The 23872-nt window shown below is 43.6% G+C and overlaps 1 protein-coding gene across 1 annotated transcript in view; it reads left to right on the forward strand.

Moving 5' to 3' along the window:
- MRPS6 (mitochondrial ribosomal protein S6) overlaps positions 1-23872 on the forward strand; it is a 67228-nt gene that overhangs the window by 37675 nt on the left and 5681 nt on the right. Inside the window, exon 2 of the mRNA XM_030330568.1 lies at positions 13487-13626. Within this exon, the coding sequence (XP_030186428.1) occupies positions 13487-13626 (140 nt within the window). The remainder of the gene's footprint in view (positions 1-13486; positions 13627-23872) is intronic.

A 23872-nucleotide genomic window follows, 5' to 3' on the forward strand; every position in this document is an offset into this window, starting at 1 on the left:
ACGAAGCCCACCTACGAAAACATTTTTTGTGTGTGGAGTTTAACATACATACTCCGTCCCATGAAAATGAACTGGTATACAGCACAGTGAGTATGGTTGCTACTTGTTACTTGTGGCAGTTACTTTCTGTAAAGTGGCCTCTAACGCTGAATTCGTGAATACAAGTCATTGCCCCTTGAGGAGATGCAGGGTTGGGTTCCTGTGAGCCTCTGGCTGGTCACATTTTAATTAACTGACCGATACATAACCTCATTTTATGTGTGTTTCTGATAAAGACATTATATTTAATACATTTGATTCATAATCATTGAGCTCAAAGCCAACAGCATCCTAACCCGTGCCACGAATGAAGCTTTACCTAATGCATTTTTCCTGTAAGGCACATCACATCCTTCTTACACCGAGGAACATTTAGGACAGCATGTCACTACACTCAGGGGACCATTTTAAATAGCATTGACAAAAAACACCAGAATGCAGGAAAACATGGCACTACGTGGACCGCAGAAAAGACACCTGCTTATTACCATGGGAGACCTGAAACAAGAAGGCAGAGCCTTGGTTGTTGGGCCTCAGCCGGGAATGTACATGTCGGGTGGCACATTTTTCCACCAGTGTCCACATGCGTGTGTCTGCAGATGACTGCAGAAGTTGGTGGGAGTGTCCACCTGGGCGGCACAAATAAGTTTTCACTAGTAGACGAATTGGCACGTATGGATTCCGCACGTAATGAGGATCCACTGTACCTGCGAAGCAAACACCCGTGTAACCACCACCCGCAAGAACTAGAACTTTGTCAGCGGCTCTCCCAGAAGGTGCACTTCAATTACAGGAAGTTCTGATTTTAAAGGGGTTTCTTACCTCCAGTCTGCCTCTTTAATTTGCAAGCTCAAGTTCTGCCTCTGAAGTGTTACCTTTTTTCCCTTTGAGTATTTGAAGACAAATATTCAAGATAAAGGTACTCTTAAGTCTCAAAATCCAGCTTTATCTTTTTCATTCTCTTGGGTGTGCAAGAGAGCCTTTACCTGTCTTTTTTTTTTTTTCCAGACAACTTTGAGGCACTTTGACGTCCCTTTTTATATGTTTAAATCCTCAAATACAGTCTCCAGGGTACACACTACTGACGTTAGACTGTAGGGGTGGGAAGTAAACACAACAGTGAAGACTACCATTCCCTTGGTTTCACTGTCCTTCCGGTCGTAATAGGAAATTTCATTGTCACACCCTCTGGAAGACACTGTACAATGCTGTTGTCTCTACTTGGTATGTAGAGACAGCACGACCTGCTGACTCGGTTTCCAGAAGTTGTCCTAGCTTTTCAGAGTCCTGAAGTTGGATGCGTAATATTTCCTGTACACTCTAGGAGTAGAATGTCCATGATTCTTGATTATGTCCCAAGAATTCTTAGAAGTCTGGAAGCACCTTTATGAGTCTGGCTGTGTCTTTGTTTTGTATCAGTCTCTTACCTGTTTATTCCTTCTTCCTTGACTGTGCATCTGTTTTTGACTAACAGGATGTGCTTTAGCTTTATTATGCATATCTGTCTCTTGAAAACAAATGGTGCTGTTTTCCTCTTTGCAGTTGAATATCTTATTTCTCCTTGAATTTTCTGACTTGGCTTAGCATTTTCTTTCTCTTCAGTGAATTAAAGTGCAGTTAGCAACTTCCATCCCTTCATTTTTCCATTTATTCTTTGACTTATGCATTCATCAAATACTTAGCAAACACATTCTGTGTGCCAGTTGCGTTGCATCTCCAGCATGTAGTAAAGATGAATAGATGCAACCTTGAAGAAGCTTAGTTAAGGAAGGGGATGGTACTCGACGTAATTGTACTTGCAAGATGTGTGTGGAATGGGAGCGGTCCGTGTAGGATCGCAGAGGAGAAGCACACTTCTAGGAAGTAACTGAATCTGGAAGGATGTTTTTATTCCTTTAATTCCACTGTGCCTTTATACCCTGCTCCTCCTGCTCTTCAGAGTAGTGCAATCCCTCAAATGCCTTCCTCTCACCTCCTAAGTTAAGCACCCCTGCAGTGGCCTGGTTGGTGGACACAGTTGGTCTGTAGGGTAATGCAGATCTGACTCTTGCCAAGGCCCAAGTTTCTCCATCAGTGCATATTTAAAAAAAAATACTTCTCTTAACCCAGTCGACGAACACATTTTTTGCTAAACTCATACACTGATGTTTAGAAGATTCACAGGATATAAAATATGATTCTTTCTTTAATAACCCTGTTGTCTCTAGTCACTAAATCTTTTGCGGGTTCTTACCTCCCTTGGTCTCCCTGTCATTCCAGTGCTGTCCTCCTACTCCCTGCAGAGGCCGAACTGTAAGATGAAGGCAGGGAACTGAATTGTGTGTGAAGGAGAGCAGTCCACAAGACAGGTAGCTCAGTGATGTATACCTGATTCCTGCTCTCACTATCCGTTTCATGAGCTTTGGCATTTCATTTACTTGCTGCCATAGTAACCAGGATTCCTGCCAGTCTTCCTCTTTCCCATCTTTTATTCATCTGTACAGGCATCTGGAGTGGGGATGGGGAAGATAGAAGTGGAAATCTCCCAGTAAAAGGGTGTGGATTTCAGAATGTCCTCAGAATAGCAAAGATGGACATCCTAATTTTGGCATTGTTTCCAGCTGTTCAAGTACTATTAACCACAAGTAGTCACCTATTGGGGTTGTTATTTCTCTATTTCATGTCAGGGAGAGCTCTGTTATTGTGAAAAAAGAAGTGGAGCTTTTATGTTTATTAAATTAGAGTTGTAGGAGATCATTGCTGGAAATCCTTGATAAACTACAGTTCGGCCGGAACCACTCGTTTTTTGGCTGATGAGAAGCCAGCCAACTTCATACTAGAATGTGGTTCTCAGCTTTGTCTGTACCTGGAGAGCTTCAAAAATGCTAGTGCCCAGGATTCTTAAATTCCTAGGCCAATTGAATCAAAATATCTGAGGTGAGACATAAGCATCTCATTTTTTAAAGTTCCTAGGTTAGGGGTGCCTGGATGGCTCAGTTGATTGATTGAGCATCTGACTCTTGATTTTGGCTCAGGTCGTGATCCCAGGGTCATGGGATTGAGCCCCGCATCGGGCTCCGTGCTGGGTGTGGAGCCTGCTTGAGATAATTCTCTTCTCTGCCCCTCTCCCTCTGTCGCTCGTTCTCTCTCTCACAAAAAAAAAAAAAAAGTTCCTCAGATGATTCCACTGTGCTCTAGAGGATGCCTTGGTGATTCTGCCCTTTTCTTTTGATGTACCCAAATCATGAAAGGAACTGCTGGTTGTATGCAATTGAACCTCCAAATTTGGCCTGAAATGGCATCTATCTGATTGATATTCTTTGACTTGAGACCTGGGAAACAAGTGGATTAATTAAGGAACAAAACTGCATTATAGTCGAACTACACAGATTTACTGTTAACCTGGGCCCATAAGTAACTGACAAGTCATAAATTCATACAGAGTTGGATCTCATGTAATCATGACTTTCTTCTTGTTCTGTGAGGTCTTGAAATTCATTCATTTATAATCTTTTGACACCAAAGCTGGTATTGGTGACTCACTGTGGGCTAGCTGCAGGGTCCCTTAGTAAGTCCAGTTTATGATTTAGAGGCAGTCTTGCCAACCTTGCAGCTGAAGTTACTGATCATCCTACTAACTACCTTTACATTTGCAAACTCAGCCATGCTATGAAGTGTGACTGCTTTATTATTTTCAGTTTGTTATTGTTATTGGCACACATTAATCTGTGCTGGACTCAGCAGTTATTGGACTCTTGCTCCTCTGATTTTTTTTTTCTTCCATTCTTCCCTGGGTTCTTTTTATTTTTATCACATGCCCCAAAGAATAAATTTTTATGTTTGATTTCCCAGGTCTCAAGAATCTCAGTCCTGGTGCATGGCCATAGAATATGGTCAAGTTCCTCTTTTCTCATCACCTTGATTTCTTCTTCTTCTTCTTTTTTTTAATGTTTATTTTGAGAGAGAGCGAGAGCATGTATGCACATGGTGGGAAGGACAGAGAGAGAGAGAGAGAGAGAGAGAGAGAGAGAGAATCCTAAGTAGGCTCCACACTGTTAGCGCAGAGCCTTACTTGGGTCTTAATCCCATGAACCATGAGATCATGACATGAGTCGAAACTAAGAGTAGGATGCTTAACCCACCACTCATTACCTTGATATCATTGACCACTGTGTTCTCAGGGCCAGACTTGGTCTTGTCCTGTCACATGTCCTTAGTCGGCTCTGATTTTAGGACCAGTGATCTCTAGGCTCCTGACTTCTAGATTTCTGGTTTTTCTCTGATTGTCAAGAATCCGAGCAGCCAATGTAAACATAGCTCATGATATTAGAAGTACAGCTTGCAAGGCTCTCTCAGTAACCACTGAAAGCTTATCTATCAACACCTCTCTGGTTAGTATTAAAAATGTATATGGATGTGGAGTCTGTGAATGAGTTCTAAATGTTTGAGGCTTAGGTTTAGGACTTCAGTACAAAATTTGCAAAGTACGGCATCCATAGTAAGATAGCAAGCAAGTCTCTGGCATAGACTTAGGGGAAGAAATCCTCTTTAAATCAAAACAAAACTGAATTTTCCCCAAAAGCAGTTTGTTTCTAAAACAACTTTTTATTGCTCACTGTAAAAAGTCAGGTAATAAAGCAACATGAAAAGAAAACACAACAGAATATTCCTGTCATCTTACTACCTAGGGAAAAGTAGTAACATTTTGTTGTATATTCATCCAGACTTTTTTCCAATGTATGTGTACATAAGTACTTTTTTCTTTTAGAAAGAAATATGGATTGACCCTACCGGCTGATTTTTAGTTTTGTTAAAATATTTTTGTGTCTTACGTAAGGATCAACGTCCCTTTTTTAAATGGCTGTGTTACTATTCAGTGAAAATAATTTATTGAACCAGTGGTCTGTGATGGACAACTACATTTCTATTTATGCACTATCCTAATAACTTTATGGTGAAGTTTTTCCGAGCTAAGTCCTTGTGCATGGGTATGGCAGTTTTCTCAGAGTAAATTCTTAGAAGTGGCTGTAGTATTGAAGGTATACACATTTGAGACTAATCTAGATTGCCATTTGCCCTCCAGAAAGTATACATTTTTACCAGCAGTATAAGTGAGTGTTTGAACAGAACTCTTAATGTGCTAAGCAAAAAATTGCTTAGAATGGACAAAAGTGATGGCTTCTGCGTGTGCCAAACACAGTGCCCATGTTGATTCTATCCAAAAATAAATGCCATCTGACTCTTTCTGTCCTTCTTTCCTGCTGTTAGTCCAGACCTGCTCTGAGAGCACCCTAACGGACCCTCTCTCCACCTCTAGGAGAGGTGTTTGGCTGTCCTGGACCAGTTGCAGTCCGCTGTCTCTAACCCTGCAGTCAGAAGTAGCAGCTCCTTTGGAGTTCTTGTCACATTGATGCTTTTTGATTCAGTCTTGTTTAGGTTTAATTTCTGTTTTAATTAGTTTACTTACATGTGTCTGTCTTCATGTCTGTATCACAAACTTTGAAAGGGCTGGGACTTCGTGTTTCACATCCTTGTGGCTACCCTTTTGGAGGTGGATTTCACAGTAAGCAACCTAGAAATACTTGGCTTGAAGAGGCCTTTGAGAGGAATGCTTCCAGATTAATATTAGGTGGAGCCTTAAGAAATGGTCACTATCTGACTATACTTAATCTCCCCCAATGGCAATCTCAACCTGTATTTCTGAACTCACAGAATTTGGTATGCTTGTTCAGTTTTCTTTCCTTTTCCAGATGTCAGGAATATGCTTCCTCTTTTATAATTGATTTGTGTCATTAAAATTATTTTAAAGTTGTTCCCCAATAAAGATTTCTAGGTGGTCTCCTCTTACAACTGTTTCTCGTAAAGATGATCGTGTAAATTAAATCTCGTATTCATGGGTTCTTTTCACTTGTTACACATTTTAGCAGCTCTTAGGGCTCGTAACTTTGTTAAATGATCACTTGATATGTATGAACTGTGAATGTACAGTTTTTAATCTAAAATTGTTTTTAATTTTTTTTTTCAACGTTTATTTATTTTTGGGACAGAGAGAGACAGAGCATGAACGGGCGAGGGGCAGAGAGAGAGGGAGACACAGAATCGGAAACAGGCTCCAGGCTCTGAGCCATCAGCCCGGAGCCTGACGCGGGGCTCGAACTCACGGACCGCGAGATCGTGACCTGGCTGAAGTCGGACGCTCAACCGACTGCGCCACCCAGGCGCCCTAAAATTGTTTTTAATATTTGAGGTACTTTTCTTTTTGCAGAGTGCATGATAGTTGCTTACAAAAAGGGTTTCACTGAATTCTAATTATTTGTTATTTTCCTAGTACACTTTATAGATGCTGGTTCTCTTACTGTCTCCTGTCCTCTCCCCCGCTTTTGAAAGCCTGTTAAGTCTTTCTTCAGTAGCTCGTCCATATTTGTTACAAATGGTCTTTTAAATAAGATTCATAGGCAAAGTAGTAGAGCAGTGCAGTTCTACTTCTAGAAGCATTTTCTGTCTTTGACCTTTGAAAAGCCTTTGAAAGTTACTATGCTGGTCACTTACCCACAAGTTATACAGTGTACATATTATGTAATCACGTTTGGGCATGTATTTATGAAGTTTTATTTTTTTAGTTTTCTGTACTTCTCTTTACTGAATCTTAGGCTAATTTTTAAAATTGCTTCTGTGCTTAATAATTTTTAATCTTTAAAGACTGCAACTCTTGATTCAAATTGTGGGGCAACAGGGGTTCTCTGATCATAAAAATATTTTATGAAACGGTTCCCATGGAATCATTTTCAGAGTTGGGCTTTGTAGATGTTGTTAGGCAGTGCTGGCACTTTACGCATTTTGTTCTAGATGGTTGTCCATTCTGTTCTTCGGAGGTCTGCTAGTGACAGAAACCTCCTTTAAATCCTGTTCTACTGTTGAAAGGTGCTCACAGATTTCCTTTTCTCAAATTGCTGTGAGAATCTCATTGCAGAATTTCCAGGGACATTCTCTCTGAAAATGCAGGTTTCAAGGGAATTTTTTTTAAGGACATAAATTCCAGAATTAAGATGTGGCAGAGAACGAGAAAGGCTTTCACTCTTACATTTTCACAGGTGTTGACAGTTTTCTGGCCTGGTTCCGCCTTCCTTAAATCCTACCTGCTCCTGGGAGTTGCACACCTCTTTGTTATGTGAGAAAGGTGAGGGGTACGTGGGTGCTGCACGCTGTTAGATGTTGTGTATTCTGTGTGGTTTTTATTTCCTGGTGGACTGTGAGGCTGTTGTAGCGATAGCTGAGCGCATCTGAGGGCCACTGGCTTCGAAAACTTAATGGTTGGCAGAGAGTCAAATTGACAAGATAATTTTGTTCACAAGCTACTCTTACTAGGACGAACATATGTTTAGATAAAATGTTGGTATTGACCAATGGTGGTGGTAGAGTACTCCCATGAATTCTTAACTTAAGTCACCTTACTGAATGGAGATTTTATGTTGCGGGCGAGTAGAGATGTCCTTCCTTTTATTTTTCCCATTTGTTTGCTCTCATCTTTATTGTAGAAACTTCGACCATTAGAATCTCTAGAACTGGGGTTTTCAAAATGTAGCCTAAGGAGCCTGGGCTTCCTAGGGACCCTCTCAGGGAACCGTTACAAAAGCAGTAGAAGCAGTAGTGGGTAAAAGCTGTTGCCTTAATATAAATCCAGGCAACAGCACCAAACCTGACTAGTAGTCATTGTATTCTTCACCACCATGCAGTTATGGTTTTTTTTAATGTTTCTGTATTTTTGAGAGAGACAGAGAGACAGAGCATGAGCAGGGGAGGGGCAAAGAGAGGGAGACACAGGATCTGAAGTAGGTTCCAGGCTCCAAGCTGTCAGCACAGAGCCTGATGCGGGGCTCAAACCCACGAACGGCGAGATCATGACCTGAGCCGAAGCTGCACACTTAACTGCCTAAGCCACCCACTGGTGCCCCCCAGTTGTAGTTTTTTTAAAAACCCACTTTCACTTCACAGTGTCCTTCAGGATGATGAGTGGTGCCAGAATAGTATTGGAATTTAATCTTGGCTGGGGCTTTAGAAGTTAGCAAGACCAGCTTCCCACCTAATGCAAAGATTGATTCAGTGGTCATCCTCTACCTGTGCACTTCTAGTGATGAGAGGGTCATGCCAGCCCATTTCACTTTCATACAGCTGTAATTTCAGAAATGTGTTGTTTACACATTGAGGCTCTCTTTCTCTAGAATTTTTACCCTCTGATTTCAGAGATTTTTATAGATTACCACAAGTGCTAAACCTCAGTGATCAAAATATGACATACCTATGTTTTTTCAGAGTAGCCCTGCAAATATATGAAGTTCGCTGTTAGATTTTCCCTGAGTCGTCTTTTGTAGCCTGAATAACGGTAGTTTTAGTAATTAATAATAATGAGACCAAAATTGGTAATTTTGTCTAGTGTGATTTTTTTTAATTAATTTATTTTTTTACTTTTTTTTTTTAATGTTTATTTATTTTTGAGAGAGAGACAGCGTGCGAGCAGGGGAGGGGCAGAGAGAGGGAGTCACAGAATCCGAAGCAGGCTCCAGGCTCCGAGCTGTCAGCACAGAGCCTGATGTGGGCCTCAAACTCATGAGCTGTGAGATCGTGACCTGAGCTGAAGTCAGAAGCTTAACCAACTGAGCCACCAGGCGCCCCCACAGTGTGAATTTTTTAAAGTATTGTTTAGTGTAAATTTTTTTAGTACTTTATCTTTTCAGCAAATAATTAGAGCAATGAATCCAAGTTTAATTTATATTTGTATATATATTTGAACTTGGTCTCTGAAATACATGACTATTTAGTTTCACTTCCATTAGATGAGTTCTGGATTCTTTAAGACTACAATATTAGTATTAACATTTTGGCATTACATGAAATAAATAGAAAAACACTATTGTCATTTTGCTTCAATATTGCAATTACTAACCGATGGTGAGCTACATTGAAAAGTGGCTTCAAATTGTAGTATAGATTGGAGGAAGCTTGGGGTTCCTCAAGAAAAAAAGGGAGAAAGCAAGTAAGGGAGGTAGAATTGTTACATTAGTTTACTTATTTAAGCATTATTTCTAGTGCCTGCTCCCTGATATGTGGACTGGTTTAGACTTTGGGAATACAGCTGAGTCCATGATGGACTACAGTCCTTGCTCTCTTGCAACTTACATTCTAGAGATGAAAGAATATTTACGGATTGCCACAAGTGCTGTATAGAGATAAACGGGAATGACAGAGTAAGGCAGGGGGCACTTTTGGATGAGCACAGAAGAAAAGAGGGGGAGACTTTTTTTTGTATGCCCCTAGGATATTTTGAGAATTACAATATAAAAGTTGCTTGTGCAAAGGTTGTAGAGGCAGAAAATTTGTTGGGAACCATTGATTTTGCACAGGAGAAAACTGAGGCACAAGTTTAAAAATGGGCAGATTTTAACAATTCACCCAGGGTTGTAACTCATTTGTGAATGAGCTGGGACCCGAATCCAGTTTTCCTAGTTCCCATTCACACTCATTCATTGTTTCTTTTCCATAGTTTTTTTCAACTGAATGTTTTTAGCCCCTCAGTCTGTGCCTTGCCAAAATTGTGTTTCATTGCCATATGGTGGATTGAAGGAGAGTTTTAAGGAGTTGCTTTCAGATGGGGTGGGAGAAGCCCATGAGAAGCACACACAACCTTTCTTAGAATAGTTGAAATTCAGTGGTTCAGAGACCTTGTGAATGAGAATTATGACACTAAGATCATTTACTTCCTGTAGACCATATGTTCTTACAGATTGAAAATTGTGCTGGATTGGATTAAGGAGAACTTTGGGTTTCTTTTGAAGCCTAAGAATTTTATTTTAATAGAGCTGTAGGTTTCACCAGATGAGGAAAGCTGCAGTTGGCACTCTGGGTTGATTAGGAAGTTAGGAGCTTGGAGGTTGGAATGGTGAATATTGTAGAGTCACTTCTGTGAATCCTGTGGGGTGATTTGAATGGCCAGGCTAATGTTGTCCAGTTAGGTTGGTGCCACGTCTGTCTACCTGATTACCCATCCCATGGGGAATTCTCTGTCTGCATACCTCTGGGCCAGGCTCGTGGTTTCATTTGTGGCGCATCTTAGGGTTAGTGGATTGAGGCCTTGCCGGCATCTGTCAATCCATTACAGTATAGAGCAGAGGTTGGCCAGGGAGTAAATAATTTAAGCTTTGCAGGCCATGCAGTCTCAGATGTAATTAGAGATCTGCCTTTAGCATAAAAGCAGCATGGACACTATTTAAATGTATGAGCTGCTCTGTTCCAATAAAACTTTATTTGCAGGAACAGGTACTGAGGCAGATGGCTCACAGGCCCTCGTTTGCTTGACCCCTGCTATATATAGAGTGATGAGGTAAGGGATATGGGACAAGTGGAGCTCCCCTAATAAACCAGAATTATTTTTGCTTCTTCATCTTTCTTTTAAAACTTTTGAAATTACCTATGAAATTACCATGAAGTGAATGTGGCTATTCCAGCAGTTTACAATTTGACTTGACATACCTAAGTCAAACAAAATAGGTTTTGATATTTTCCTGAGTTACATTCTTTTTAAGTAGCTTTACTCTATTTTTGGATAGAAGAAAATTTTTTATTTCAGAGGAGGGTGCTCCATGTTTCATACTGTAAACATTGCAGTTGGAATTTAAACAAGACAAGAGTTATTGAGATATATTCTTTTTTAATCAGGCAAAACTGAAATTAAAATTTATGATTTGGATAGCTAATCAGAAGACTGCAATCCATCAATTTTTTTTTTTTAACTTTACCCATTTCTTTATTTGGAAAGACTGTTTGCCAATTATCATAAGTTAATTGGTGCAATACCAGGTCAAGAAATGGCATTGTTAATGAAATGAATTATTACCCTGCTGTTAGTAATGAGGCTTCTGCAGAAATACGGAAATGTCTGTGAACTCATGAAATGTGAGAAGAATTTAGTCTACGTGTTGATTAGAACTGTATAAAAATATGTTTGTGTACAATCATAAGGAGAGATTGCCATAGATTTTTCACCTAGTTAGTGTTCCTGTGAAGGAATTTGGGCTCCTATTTTTATTGTTTGCAGGAAATTTCTGTTTTATCATAAAGTTAAATACATAAATATAATTTTCAGCAGGAATTAAAAAAAAAACCCAGTGGGCTACAATGTGAAATGAAAGTAAAAATTTTGTTGGTAAACCTTAAACTAATACTTAGCGCATTCACAGCATTTTAACAGAATTCGTCCGAAAGGAAAATTGATAGGAATGGTGGATTTTCTTTGGTTCCTAAAGTGCTCACTTAAAATGATTCTGCATTATTCTTTTCATTTGATCTGAAATGAGCCACTGGAAGGTAGCCTTTTCTGAAGTTCATTCCTGCACTTCGCGATCCCTTTACCTTCATCCCTTCAGTTAATGTCTTTGAGGAGAAGTGTCCCTTTTCCTTGCTGAGGTGTCCTCGGCCACCCTCTGCCCGCCCCCCGATTTTACTTCGCCGGCGTTCCTTCCCTTGCATCAGGCTCATCCACTTACTCGCGGCCATGGCATCTCAGAGTCCAGGCATCCCTCAGAGGCCCAGTTTCCAAATCTGTAAACCTTTTGTTTTTTTTATTCGGTAAACATTAACTGCGTAACAGTATGTAGTACGTACCAGGCCAGTGCTGGGCTTGCAGCAATTACACAATCATACTGGCCACTGCCACTGCCACCGTTGTCGTTGAAAACAGCGTACGTTCCATCCTCTTCACTTGCTTCGTTCCCCTTTACTAACTTGCTCATGTGTTCTGCCCCCTAAGACACTCTGCTCGGACTTGATGCCCCTCAGGCCCTGGCTCTGTTTCTCTCTCTTCCTTGCTGTCACACCTGTACCGCGGAAACTTGCCATCCAGCTTCTAGCCCCATCCCGCAGTGTGACCGTGCAGCCAGCACATGCTGGCCTTGCCTTCATTTTCGTCCTCTACCCTCTTGTTCTGGAGTCTGCCTCTTTCCTTTTAGTTTCTCTGACCAGGTGGGCCTGATTTTCCTCATACTGTCTGACTACCTTTTCCGTTTGCTTTTCTGACTTCAAGTTCCCTGGTCAGCCCCCAGATGGTTGTGTTCCCCAAGGTTCTGTTGGTTGATCTCTTTGCCCCCTCTCCCACCCTCTCTCCTCGTCTCCGCTATTCCTAGGGCTTCAGACAGCCCTCCTGTGCAGATGATTATTAAATGGGTAATTCTAACCCTCCCTGTTGTTTTGAGCTTAAGTTAACATTTTGAGAGGTCAACTTTGAGGAGCTGTAGGCATCTCAAACTCAGCATGTCTTAAACTGAATCCATCTTTTCTTGTCCCCAACCAGCTCCTCCAGATTTTCCGTTAGGTGTTAGCAACAGTACCGTTTTCCCAGCCACCGTATTTTGGCACCCCTCTTTTGCCACATCTCTGCCTCATTCTCCACATTACATTAGCTACATCTCAGGTTTACCCTGTAAAGTATCTTTGCTTCCAGAATTCTTTTGTGTATACATATGTAAAGAGAGAGATCTAGAAAGAAATTCACCAGAATGTTTAAAGTTTTTTTATCTCTGGGTGGTGAGATTTTACATTGTTTGAATTTTGTTTTTCTAACAGGTATTTAGTATTTGTATGCTTGTATCCAGCCTGTCACCTCCCAGCCCTCCCGGGTCCTGGTCTTCATCCGGTGGAACTCCTAGTTATTTCCTCAGTGCGCTCAGACTTCTTTGCCTTTACTCCTTCACTCAGCACCGGTTTCATTTGTTCTTTGCATCTCCTGTTGTCATTTTTCAGGGCTCCTCGCAAATGAGCTTTTCTTTAATGCAGTCGTTCTCACAACTGAATGTGCCTTCTTTCAGGAGCTCTCCAGCCCGTGTCACGTCCTGTGTTCTGCCCTCGTGTCTTCTTACCTGGGTTTTTTGTGTTAATCCCTTTATTAGATTGTAAGCTCCACGAGAGCAGAGATTGGCTCTTAATCATCCTTTTCCCCCCTTTTGGTTATAATCTGCCTGTTTTTCTTTGGGGACGACCCTTTTCCCCCTGGCTATGGTTCTGGTGGGACGGCCAATCAGAGTGTCCTGCCAAGAGGATGGGACGCTCTTCCCCTGGAATTTAGATTTTGAGTCATGGGATACGAGGACTGACCATGATTGGCGTGGATTCATCCTGGCCAAGGTGCTCTGAAGAAGCCATTTATTAGTTCCTGCCTCCCAGATCCCTGGAGCTGCTCTGGTTCCCGAACTCTCCGAGGCCTGGTTCTTCAGCTTTTCCTTCGTTATCTGTGAGCTATCTCCTATCCTTACACTAAATGTCTCTCTCTTTAAATTTTAAGTTAGCAAGACAGTTTCTGTTGCTTTTTTCCCTGCCAGTAGAGCTGTTATGATTGGAACTGACCAGACTTTATCATTCTAGTTCTTCTATTGATTCTGATATGTTTTTTTTCTTTTCTTTAAAAATGAAAACAAAAAAACAGCCAGAGACCGCTGCTGCTTTGAAACGTACAATAGAAGCCCTGATGGACAGAGGGGCGGTAGTGAGGAGCTTGGAAAATCTGGGTGACCGAGCACTGCCTTATAAGATTTCTGCCCACAGTCAGCGGCACAGTAGAGGAGGGTAAGTGTCTACATGCATCTTGAAAAATGTCTTTGAGGGGCGCCTGGGTGGCGCAGTCGGTTAAGCGTCCGACTTCAGCCAGGTCACGATCTCGCGGTCCGTGAGTTCGAGCCCCGCGTCGGGCTCTGGGCTGATGGCTCAGAGCCTGGAGCCTGTTTCCGATTCTGTGTCTCCCTCTCTCTATGCTCCTCCCCCGTTCATGTTCTGTCTCTCTCTGTCCCAAAAATAAATAAACGTTGAAAAAAAAAAATTAAAAAAAAAAAAAAAAAAAGAAAAATGTCTTTGATAGGCTGTAAAGAATACTGGTTAGTTCATCTTAGAAATTATTATAATTTCTCCGTAGATTGCCTTTGTGCCAGGTGGTGTGCGGGTCCGCACTCCAGCCATGTTGTGTGTCAAATGGGGCTGGAGTAAAGCTGGCCCGTAATAAACCATAATCAGAGTACAAAAGCAAGTCATGCTGGGAGCAACAGGTATATAAGCTTTTGATGGTGGGAAACTTTTCTTGTCAACCTAAGCACGGTTTTCTGTTGACATTTCTTAAGTTTTGCCTTTAAAACACCTCAGTGAGCAATGTGCTGGGCACACACTCAGTGCATCCTTTGTAAACATGTGGCTTGTGGGTAAGAAGCAGAAGGGTACTCCTTCTGACCAGTGCCTAACCCACAATAGAGAAATGGTTGTTTATGTACTCCAGACAATAATCACAGTTTTCTGTTATGAAATTTTTTCTCATAGCAGCTTCCTCAAACATGTCAAAGGTCTGACTCTGTAGTAATAACTATCCTTGTAGAAATTCTTTGATACCAGTTTGCTTGGTGAGTTGGTTCGAAGCCTCTCTGAGCCCTGATGGTGTTATTTTTACACTTGTGATTTCTGGTGCGGATGAGGAATTTTCTCATATTGTTGAGTTTCCCAAAAGTAGTGATAGAGAAGATGGGAATCGGTTTTCATTGTCGTGGAAAAGTGCGGGAGTTGAAGACTTGATTCTCCCTCTGATACTTGCCAGCCGTGTGGCCTTGAGCGAGTCTTTAGTTTCTCTGGTTCTTGCTTCCTTGGATACTTGAACTCAGGTGGTTGTTCTCCCATCCACGTTGTCGTGGGGATCGAGTGATGCCATCTCTGGATGTCTCTGTGGACAGCACGGAGTGTTATCCACGTAGAGCTGGTGGGCCCGCGCAAGCGCCGTGCACGGGAGAGGCCTGCGTGCAGTCACGCTGCACGCTGAGGCTTTCCTGCCGCCTTTAAACCTGCTGCCAGGGCGTAGCACGTCCTGCGGATTTCATCTTTGGATCGCTTCACCTTGTTTTGTGCTAGTGTTCGGCTTCTCGAGAACACCTCTGAGGAGCGCCTGAGGTGTTGCTAGGCAACATGAAATGCACAGTGGCGATTTTCCTCTCCCACAATCATAACAGTGAGGGATGGAGATTGTGTATGTAACATTTTTTTTTAACCACAAAGGGGCTTCATTTTAACAGCAAGGCCGTGAATCATTTTGCCTTTTGCTTAGAGAGGAACATATAAAATTGAGCTAAGAATGACTAGTCAGGTTCTCTGATGGAAGGCACTGAGCAGGGACAGAAGCCTGTTCCCTCATTCAGGTGCTCTCAGGGATGGACACTAGGATTGTTTTCTTCTGCCCCTTTCCCAAGTAGCGGATTTGACTTTGTTAAGGGTTGGTGTGACCAGCATTGTAGATTTTGCACTTCTCGCAAGTACTTGGGTGGCGCTGATGCCTCTGTCCGAGGACCACACTTTGAGATCCGCCTTCTGTGTGCGGTGCTGGGGTTGGGTGCTGCTGTTCCTCTTTTGTGGACGGAATAAGTTCAGACCCTGGAAGAACTTCCCTGGAACTAAGCCAGAACTGCTGACGATGTCTAGCCCTACGTTCCGGATTCCTGGCAAGGTGCACGTGCCCCACCAAGGACTCTGTGGCATCTCTTGGTTCATTTACATTTAGCAGTTTTATTTTTGGTTCTTGTACTTCCAGACTCCTCAGCGAAGGAGGAGCAGCATTCTTAAAGTGTAATGTATGTGTGTGCTCTATGTAGACACAGAACCTCCCAGTTGGGGAGGTTCGTGTTTTAAGCTTGTTTTTCTGGGATTAATCAATGTCTGGTATGTGTTTGTTTAAGGTGATGTTTCCCAAAGTGTGGTCTCTGAAATACTAGATATGCTCCACCAAAAAATGGTGGGTGTGTGTGTGTGTGAGAGAGAGAGAGAGAGAGAGAGAGAGAGAGAGAGAGAGAGCATTTAGATGTGGTCTGATCCCTTCTAGAGCTGTGTAGCATACATCAGTGTACTGATGGTGAGAGGCCCTTCAGTTAGATCCCTTCGTTTGTCATCTTTATTTGACCATTATCTTTTATTTTGTAACACTCATTAATACCCTTCACAGTGATTTTTGGTAAGAGAGGAGATGAGGGGCTAATATATTTTGGAGTTACCTGGATAAAGATTTAAATCGAGGGGCGCCTGGGTGGCGCAGTCGGTTAAGCGTCCGACTTCAGCCAGGTCACGATCTCGCGGTCCGTGAGTTCGAGCCCCGCGTCGGGCTCTGGGCTGATGGCTCAGAGCCTGGAGCCTGTTTCCGATTCTGTGTCTCCCTCTCTCTCTGCCCCTCCCCCGTTCATGCTCTGTCTCTCTCTGTCCCAAAAATTAAAAAAAAAAAAAAAAAAAAAAAAAAATAAAGATTTAAATCGAGTGGTGTGTCAGATGTCGGCAGCGTGGAGCTTGAGGGTGGTCTGATGTCCTGTTGACTTCAGCCGGTCCTCCCCTAGGGTCACCACCCCCAGTGATGTTTGTACCAGGCATTTCGTTCATCTGCTAAGTTCTGTGTGTGCACTGCACGTAGCCACATAAAGTGTTACAAACATGTATTTAGTGGATTATGTGTCAGGATTAGGTACCAGGTGCTAGGAAGGCTCACTTTTTTGAGGTGATTAAGAAGAAACAGTGGACTTGTTTGTTACGAATTCAGCATTCAGAAGTTTTTTTTTTTAATAATGTTTTTTTAAAACATTTTTTTTAATGTTTATTTTTGAGAGAGAGACAGAGCATGAACAGGGGGGAAGGGCAGACAGAGAGGGAGACACAGAATCTGAAGCAGGCTCCAGGCTCTGAGCCGTCAGCACAGAGCCTGAGGCGGGGTCTGCATTCACGAACCATGAGATCATAACCTGAGCCAAAGTCGGATGCTCGACTGACCAAGCCACGCAGGTGCCCCAGTTTTTGTTTTTGTTTTTGTTTTTTTAACTTTATTTATTGTTGAGAGAGAGAGCAGGCATGAGTGGGGGAGGGGCAGAGAGAGAGGGAGACAGAGAATCCCAAGCAGGCTCCGAGCCGTCAGCACAGAGCCGGAAGAGGGGCTCGAACCCATGAACTGTGAGATCATGACCTGAGCTGAAATCAGGAGTAGGATGCTTCACTGACTGAACCATCCAGGCACCCCTAGCATTCAAAAGCTTTTAAGTCTTTGAACAACCCTGGAGGCCATGGCACATATCAATTTTCGGTGAGGCACTGATTTGAATCCTGAGGTTGGTATGTGAGAGCTAGTTTTTTAGCTGGCTAATGAGTGAGCCTAGATGCCCTCCAAGAATCCACATCACATTGTGGTGCTGTTGGTATTTTGTGTTTGTTGCTTTTGCATTTTATGGGAGGAAATATATGTGCTGGTGGTATTCCTAGGTCTTAGGATGGTTCTTGTGGTTGTTGTGGTTCCTGGTCACAAGGAGTTGTCAGTCTAGTCGGGGACTTGCCAGCATATTGCTGACCTAGGCACCGGCCACAGACTGCTGTATACCACTGCTACACACGTGCCACCTCGGCCCAAAAGAAGGATGTGTGGGTAGAAGAGTGCGTAGGTAGGGGAGATACCACTACCTCAGGGTGATCTGGGGAGTCTCCCCAGAGAAGGAGACAGTGCCAGGTGTTCATTATTATACCAGTGTATGCCAGAAAGAAAGTACAGATGTACAGACGTATGGATGTACGGATTCCACGTACTAGTTAAGTTGTCCCCCAGGTGACGTGACTTAGACAAGGAAGGAGCTAGCCAGATGCTCTGTTGCTCTTTGGGCCAGGTTGGGGTGGTTGGGAAGTTTGGGTCTTCTGGACCAGCTTTCCAGATAGATAGAGGCTTCTGGCCTCACCACCTGTTGTGTCCAGGCAGTGTCTAGAAACGATTGGAGCAGGACTCAGAGTTGTGGAAGGCATGGGGGGTGGCAGGTCTTACAAGTCTTGAGATGTATTCTCAGCTCTGGATTTGCTTTGGTCTCCTGGGGGCCACTAGATTTTCTCTGCTTTGTACCTTCAGATGTTCACCTTGGTACCTTCATCAACTCAGAAAGGGAAGGTGGGTGTTGTAAAAGATTCTTAACTGCATTCCTCAGAGTCTAAATGGGGACGATGTCACATATGCAGAGGGGAGCAGTGGGAGTAGATGTTCCTTTAGACCCTTGCTAAAAAGGACAGGCATTTTCTGAGTCGTGGTGTCTGTCACTCTCGGCCAAAACCACTCCAGTGTCAGACTCCAGGACTGCACATACTAGTTGAAGGCTCTCTTTCCACTAGATGGGGCTGGACGGAGACTGAGCAGGCTTTCTGGTGGAGGAGAGAGAACTGTAGAAGAGACTGTGGTCCATATTTCAGTGTGCTTGTTTTTAAGAGGGTGCCCCTGATTGGCTCTGACCATTTTTACCAGGTCTGATTTTACTGCGTTGAGATAGGACCTATTCCAGAAGGCGTGTGTAAAGACACTCTGAAGTAGTGAAGGAGATTTTTCTTGCCTGTTTCTTCCCTTCTTTCTCCATTCTCATTTGCATTAAAATGTGAATAAGTGCTTATAAGGTCTGCTGGCCTACATATAAGATGCCCTTCTATTTACGGGTAAGCAGAATGATAAAAATAACCGGCACTATGGTGAATCAGTGGAATTTTACTGACTCGCTCCCCAAATGTGTCTGCAGCTTACTCCAAGAGAGCTGGCACCCTCTCTAGAGGAGATTGATTCTTCTCTGTAGTTTTCCTGTTAGCTAACATTTCCATGTTCTCGTGCTTTCCTGCCAGCATTAAGTCCAGGCCAGCATCCTGACCCCATTCTTGTGTGAAGGTGCTCCACAACTGGGTTTCAAGGCAGGGCTGCTGTGGCCTTGGAGGTTTCTTTTTTAGTGGCAGCGCCCCAAGATTTGTAAGGATTCTGCTGTAGGTTTAGTGGTTTTAAAAATGTATGAGACCCAACAGATATAAAAGGAAATAGGGCTTTTCCACGCAGAGTGTTCCTTGGTTTTAAGGTGAAGAATTCACTGTCTCAGCGAAGCCTGAAGCCAGCAAGGTTTAGCTGATACAGTCTAGAAACTGGCATTCAGATGATCTGTTTCCTATTCTCAAAAAGGCTCGAAGATGCTCCATGGTTTCAAATCCCTCCCATCCCCCTTCTCCACCCCCCACCCACCGTGAGCCACTCAGCGCTTCGGTGGAAATTTCCACTTGTCTGCCAGGGGGAAGGGGAGGCTGTGAGTGTGTGACTGTCTGAGACAAACAGAGACAAAGAACATACTCAAATTCAAGCGAGCGCTTTTACGGTAAACTTGTAAATAACAGGGTTAAAACAAAAGTGAAATAAAAAACAAATACGACCTTTAAAAAACGTAGGAGCGTTGCCAGAAGACGCATATCTTCCCTCAACAACCTGGGGCAGGGAGGGGGCTGGTGACAGCTTGGGCACAAGGTGACTGAGGGAGACAAGGGGTAGGACCCCAGAGAGGAGGGGGGAAAGGATAGTGAGAAGAGATGCTGCTGCTGCCTCCCCTCCGCGCCCCGTGAAGACACTGCTGTGGATGGAGTGTTCCTAGTGGCATCATTTTCCAGTATCGGGCTCAGTCTGTCCTGGGGAACCCATTTCTCTGCATCTTCTCAGATCCCTGGGGTTTTCAGTCACAGTAGTGGAGAGATTTGTAGTGTTGAGAGTGTCTTAAGAAATACCGAGGAAGGTAAATTACCACCTTGAATATGGGGGCAGGTTCTATCCATGAAATAGTTCCCTCCAGCTTTTGAACACTGGAACCTGCAGTGAGAATTGCATTTGTGTATTGAACCTCTTTCTGTCCTTTCTCTCCTCGCCTGGTGTCAGTCACCACTTCACTTGTGCTTCTGCAGAGTTGGTGCTGCATAGAAGGTCAGTGCTTTTCTGTAGGAAAGAGAGATGCCTGGGTAAAGCTGATTTCTACCTTGTAGGTGAAGTGATTCATTAGAACCACACGTGGGAAAACCCCCATTTAAATGTAAACAGTGCTGGGCTTCGTGTTTCAGGCAGTGGCAATGCTTCCATCAGCCCTGGCCGCCTGGTGCGCAGAACCAGCTCGCCGGTGCCACCGAGCAGCACAGGGTTGAAGGTGCCGGCAGTGTATAATGTAATTAGACTTTAGATCACTAAGCTGGGTTCTCCAAAATGATCTGTCCATTCGCTGACTTAAACATTGTTTGGGGAACGGAGGGCTAACTGAAGAACTATTTTTCCTTATTGGAATGCCAGCTTTTGGGGATGTCTAGGCAGTGGCAGTTGTAGTCCTACTTCTCTGCTCTTTTCAAGCTCAAATCGTGAGGATGGAGGTAAGAGAGAGTCCACATGTGTTGTGACTTTGGTCTTGTATTTTGGTTCTGGCTTGCTTGGTCAGGGGAAGAAGGAAAAATTGGTATTTAATTGTGGTTATTGAATCCTCTTGATCCTCCCCTCCCCGAGGGCCAGGCTGAAGGGGAGGGCAGGGCCTCTCGGATTCCTCTGGAGACACTGAGACATTCCTCTTTTGGCTCCCTTGCCTTGAACAGCAACTTATCTGGGTTTCCGAATGGTTTCTCCCGGGTAGCCTTTGGGATGTAAGGAGTGGGTATCAGGGGAGTTCAAGGTCATTTTTTTTAGCCTAACTCCCACTTTTTCAGTTCTGTTACGGACCTGTGTGGTCACAGGAAAGGGATCCTTGCAGGCATCAGGAGCTGCCCAACCCCCTATTCTAAGTAGGCTGTTTCTAGGCTTCACTTTGTTTGTGTGCAAAACTGGAAATGCAGGGCTGCGCTTGGTACTCTCTCCTGCCCCTGTCACTCCTCGGGTCATCCTTCTGTAGTAAGAAAAGCCCAGCTGCCAGGAGGCGGATGTCCATGACCACCTCATCATCGCCACAGTCTCCTCCAGAACTGGCAGACCAGTGTAAATAGTGGGAGCCCAGGTTTCTGCCAGCCCAGTAGCCCTGTGACCTCTCTCCCTGCCTGGACTACATGTTCTGGGTGGTCCAGGCCGTTATGTTCCTCCTTTTTAGCCTCCCTCTGAGGTGTGCCCATAGCAGATGTTCACTGACCAGTTCAGTTTGTCCACTTACGTGAAAAAAGAATATATACTGGCAACAACCAGGAATTGGTCATAGTCTTTTCTGTGTGGGGAAGCCATAACGGACCATTGACCCGTGGGCGTGGGCCACTGAGGTAGATGGAGATTGAGTTTGTCCTGGACTTATGCTTGGTTCCCTCATGGTGGGGTGAGACCACTTAATGCCCTAGGAGGGAGCAGGGGAGGTAGGAGGTTCAGCTTTCACCCAGGACTGGTGAACACAGTAACATCTGCCCCTCTCTGAGCCACTTCCCCTCTTTTCCGTTTTGGTGGTGTTTCATTTTTGTGGAAATTTCCACGGTATAATAAGGAGCATGGGAGTAGAAGCAGTCTTTGCCCACACGAACCCTAGGCACAGATCAGCAGGGTGATGAGCATGAAATGACTGTCACAGCTGTGGTGGTGGGCACAAACGCATTTGCATTTTGGCCAGTTCTCTTGTTTAGGTTTGGTTGCTAGAGGAGTGTCAGGACTGGTAGGGGGAAGGCAGCGTAGGTAAAAGGTAAAGGCTGTAAGCGTTTTTATAGTAACAGCGATCTTCCAGAAGCCAAGTTGCAGCCCAGTCTTAGGACTTCCAGGCTTTTCTAGCACTTCTCCTTATCCTTGAGAAACCTCCAGAATTCTGGCTGCAGGAACCAAGAGATGTGGTTGACAGAGTGAGGAACTATGGGGCCTGAAGTCTGGAACTTGCTTTTTACCCTGTGACCTGGAGCAGATCAGTTCCCCAGTTCCCTCATAAGTGACATGAAGGGGTTGAACTGCATTGTCTTCATGGTCTCCTCCAGCACTTACGTTCTGTGATTCTGTAACCCATTGGTCCCAGAGCAGTGTGTGGCTTCTTGTATCCTGGAGTCAAAAGATCTGCTCTGTTAGAAACCTGGCTGTGGCCACTCAGTAGCTGAGTGACCTTGAGCTAGTGACTTAATCATTCTGAAACTCAAAGGAGGCCATCTCTAGGAGGCCCACTTTGAAAACTGCTAAAGCAGTAGTGTTGCTAAGAGAGGGCTCCTGGACCAGAATAACACCCAGAGGAACTTCCTCTTGCGTTTTCTGAATGGGCCACGTGGGGTGGAGCTTCTACTTCCTGCTTATCCTCTTCCTCAGAAGCTATCTGAAAGATGTGAAAGCACTTTGAAAATTAGAAAGTTCTATGTAAGACCCTTTCCTTTTAATTTCTGGAATAGGAGGTTTCTGATAATATCTGGCATCTAGCTTCCTTCTATCCTTGGGTATTTTTATCCTTATCACAAAATGGTATCCAGAAGCTTTGGATGTCTTAGGATTATTTGGTGAGTGCGAGTGTATGGAGAATGTTGTTCAGGAAGACTGCACGAGAGTTGAGCTGTGGGCAGTTGAGTTGGTCGCTGGCAACTGTACACCCGCTTTCTTTTAGAAACATGTTTAGTAGACACTGAGGCTAGCCCACAAAAATGCCTCTGGTACACTTGAATGGAAAATGGAAGAAAACAATGGCTGCTGAAGCCCAGATGCGGTATTTGAATAACTTGAATACTGGACTGTAAAGAAAGCCAGGCTTAACTCTAGAGCAGGAGATGTCTGTGGACCTTCTGGAGGTAGTGGGCACTTGGAATACTTCAAGGGCTGCCAGTAGTGATTGCCTGGGTTATTGAGTGCCCAGAGCATGTCCAGCCCTTGCTTTAGCACGTTCTTCCATATTACCCTATGTGTGATATGTGGCATTTCACCAGCACACCGCGTCAGGCTTTCAGCACAGGGCTTTAAGTGTAATAAAGCAAAAGAGGAAGACTAGTCTAGGGAAACTAGATGAAAAGCAAGGGAAGAGGAAGGAACTGTAGAATTAAGTATGGTGGGAATGTTGGCAAACAGAGGGTGAGATCCTAAGTTGTCTGTGGTAGTTTGGAGGGACATTTTGATGAATACAGAATGAAAGAACAAATGAATGAAATAGGAAGAAAGAAATGCTGGGGCAGTGTTGAGTGAGAGAGTTCCCTGCCCTGCCCACCAGGCCACCATAGTTACTGGGGCTTGGGGGAGTTGGATAAAGGGCTGGGGATTGGCAAAGAGAAGGTAATTTATGATTGATCACAGTAACTTTTTAGGTTCTATATTAGAGCCTTACTCAAGGTAAGTAATCAATAATTAAATATCGAACAAATGAGCAGTTCTTAAGTTTGATGATTTGCAAACCTCGTGCCTTCCACGTGGTGCAGAAATAAACCAGTGGAATTACACCTTGGAGAATTTGGCCAGGTTGGTGTGTGATTTTCATGGTAAGTACAAATGGTAATATCATCAGTGAGCAGAGGTAAAAGTCACTTCCTAGAAGTTTGCCTGATGATAGAGGACTTTACACCATTTTTATTTCATTTCTTTTTTTTTCTTTTTTGATTTTTTTTTTTAACGTTTTATTTTATGTTTTGAGAGACAGAGCACAAGCAAGGGAAGGGCAGAGAGAGAGGGAGACACAGAATCCAAAGCAGGTTCCAGGATGTGAGCTGTCAGCACAGAGCCCAATGGGGTGGGGGGTGGGGGGCCTCAAAACCATGAACGTGAGATCATGACCTGAGCCAAATTCAGATGCTCGACTTACTGAGCCACCCAGGCACTCCTGTTTCATTTCTTGAGAAATTCTGGGCGGCTTCATTATCTGTAATTGCTCCCTCATTGCTGCCACCCATATCAAATCATTCACCAAGTCCTGCCCTTTCAGCTTTCTGTGTACCATGATTAAATCAACAGCCTTACAGAGATATAATTGACAACACAGTAAACTACGTGCTTTTATTAATACATATTACATAATGTAATACATATACATAATACATTCACATATGTATCATATGTATATATACCCACAATATATGTTTGACATATGTATATATA

This window comes from Lynx canadensis, chromosome C2, assembly GCF_007474595.2.
Source record: "Lynx canadensis isolate LIC74 chromosome C2, mLynCan4.pri.v2, whole genome shotgun sequence".
NCBI classification, from domain to species: domain Eukaryota; kingdom Metazoa; phylum Chordata; class Mammalia; order Carnivora; family Felidae; genus Lynx; species Lynx canadensis.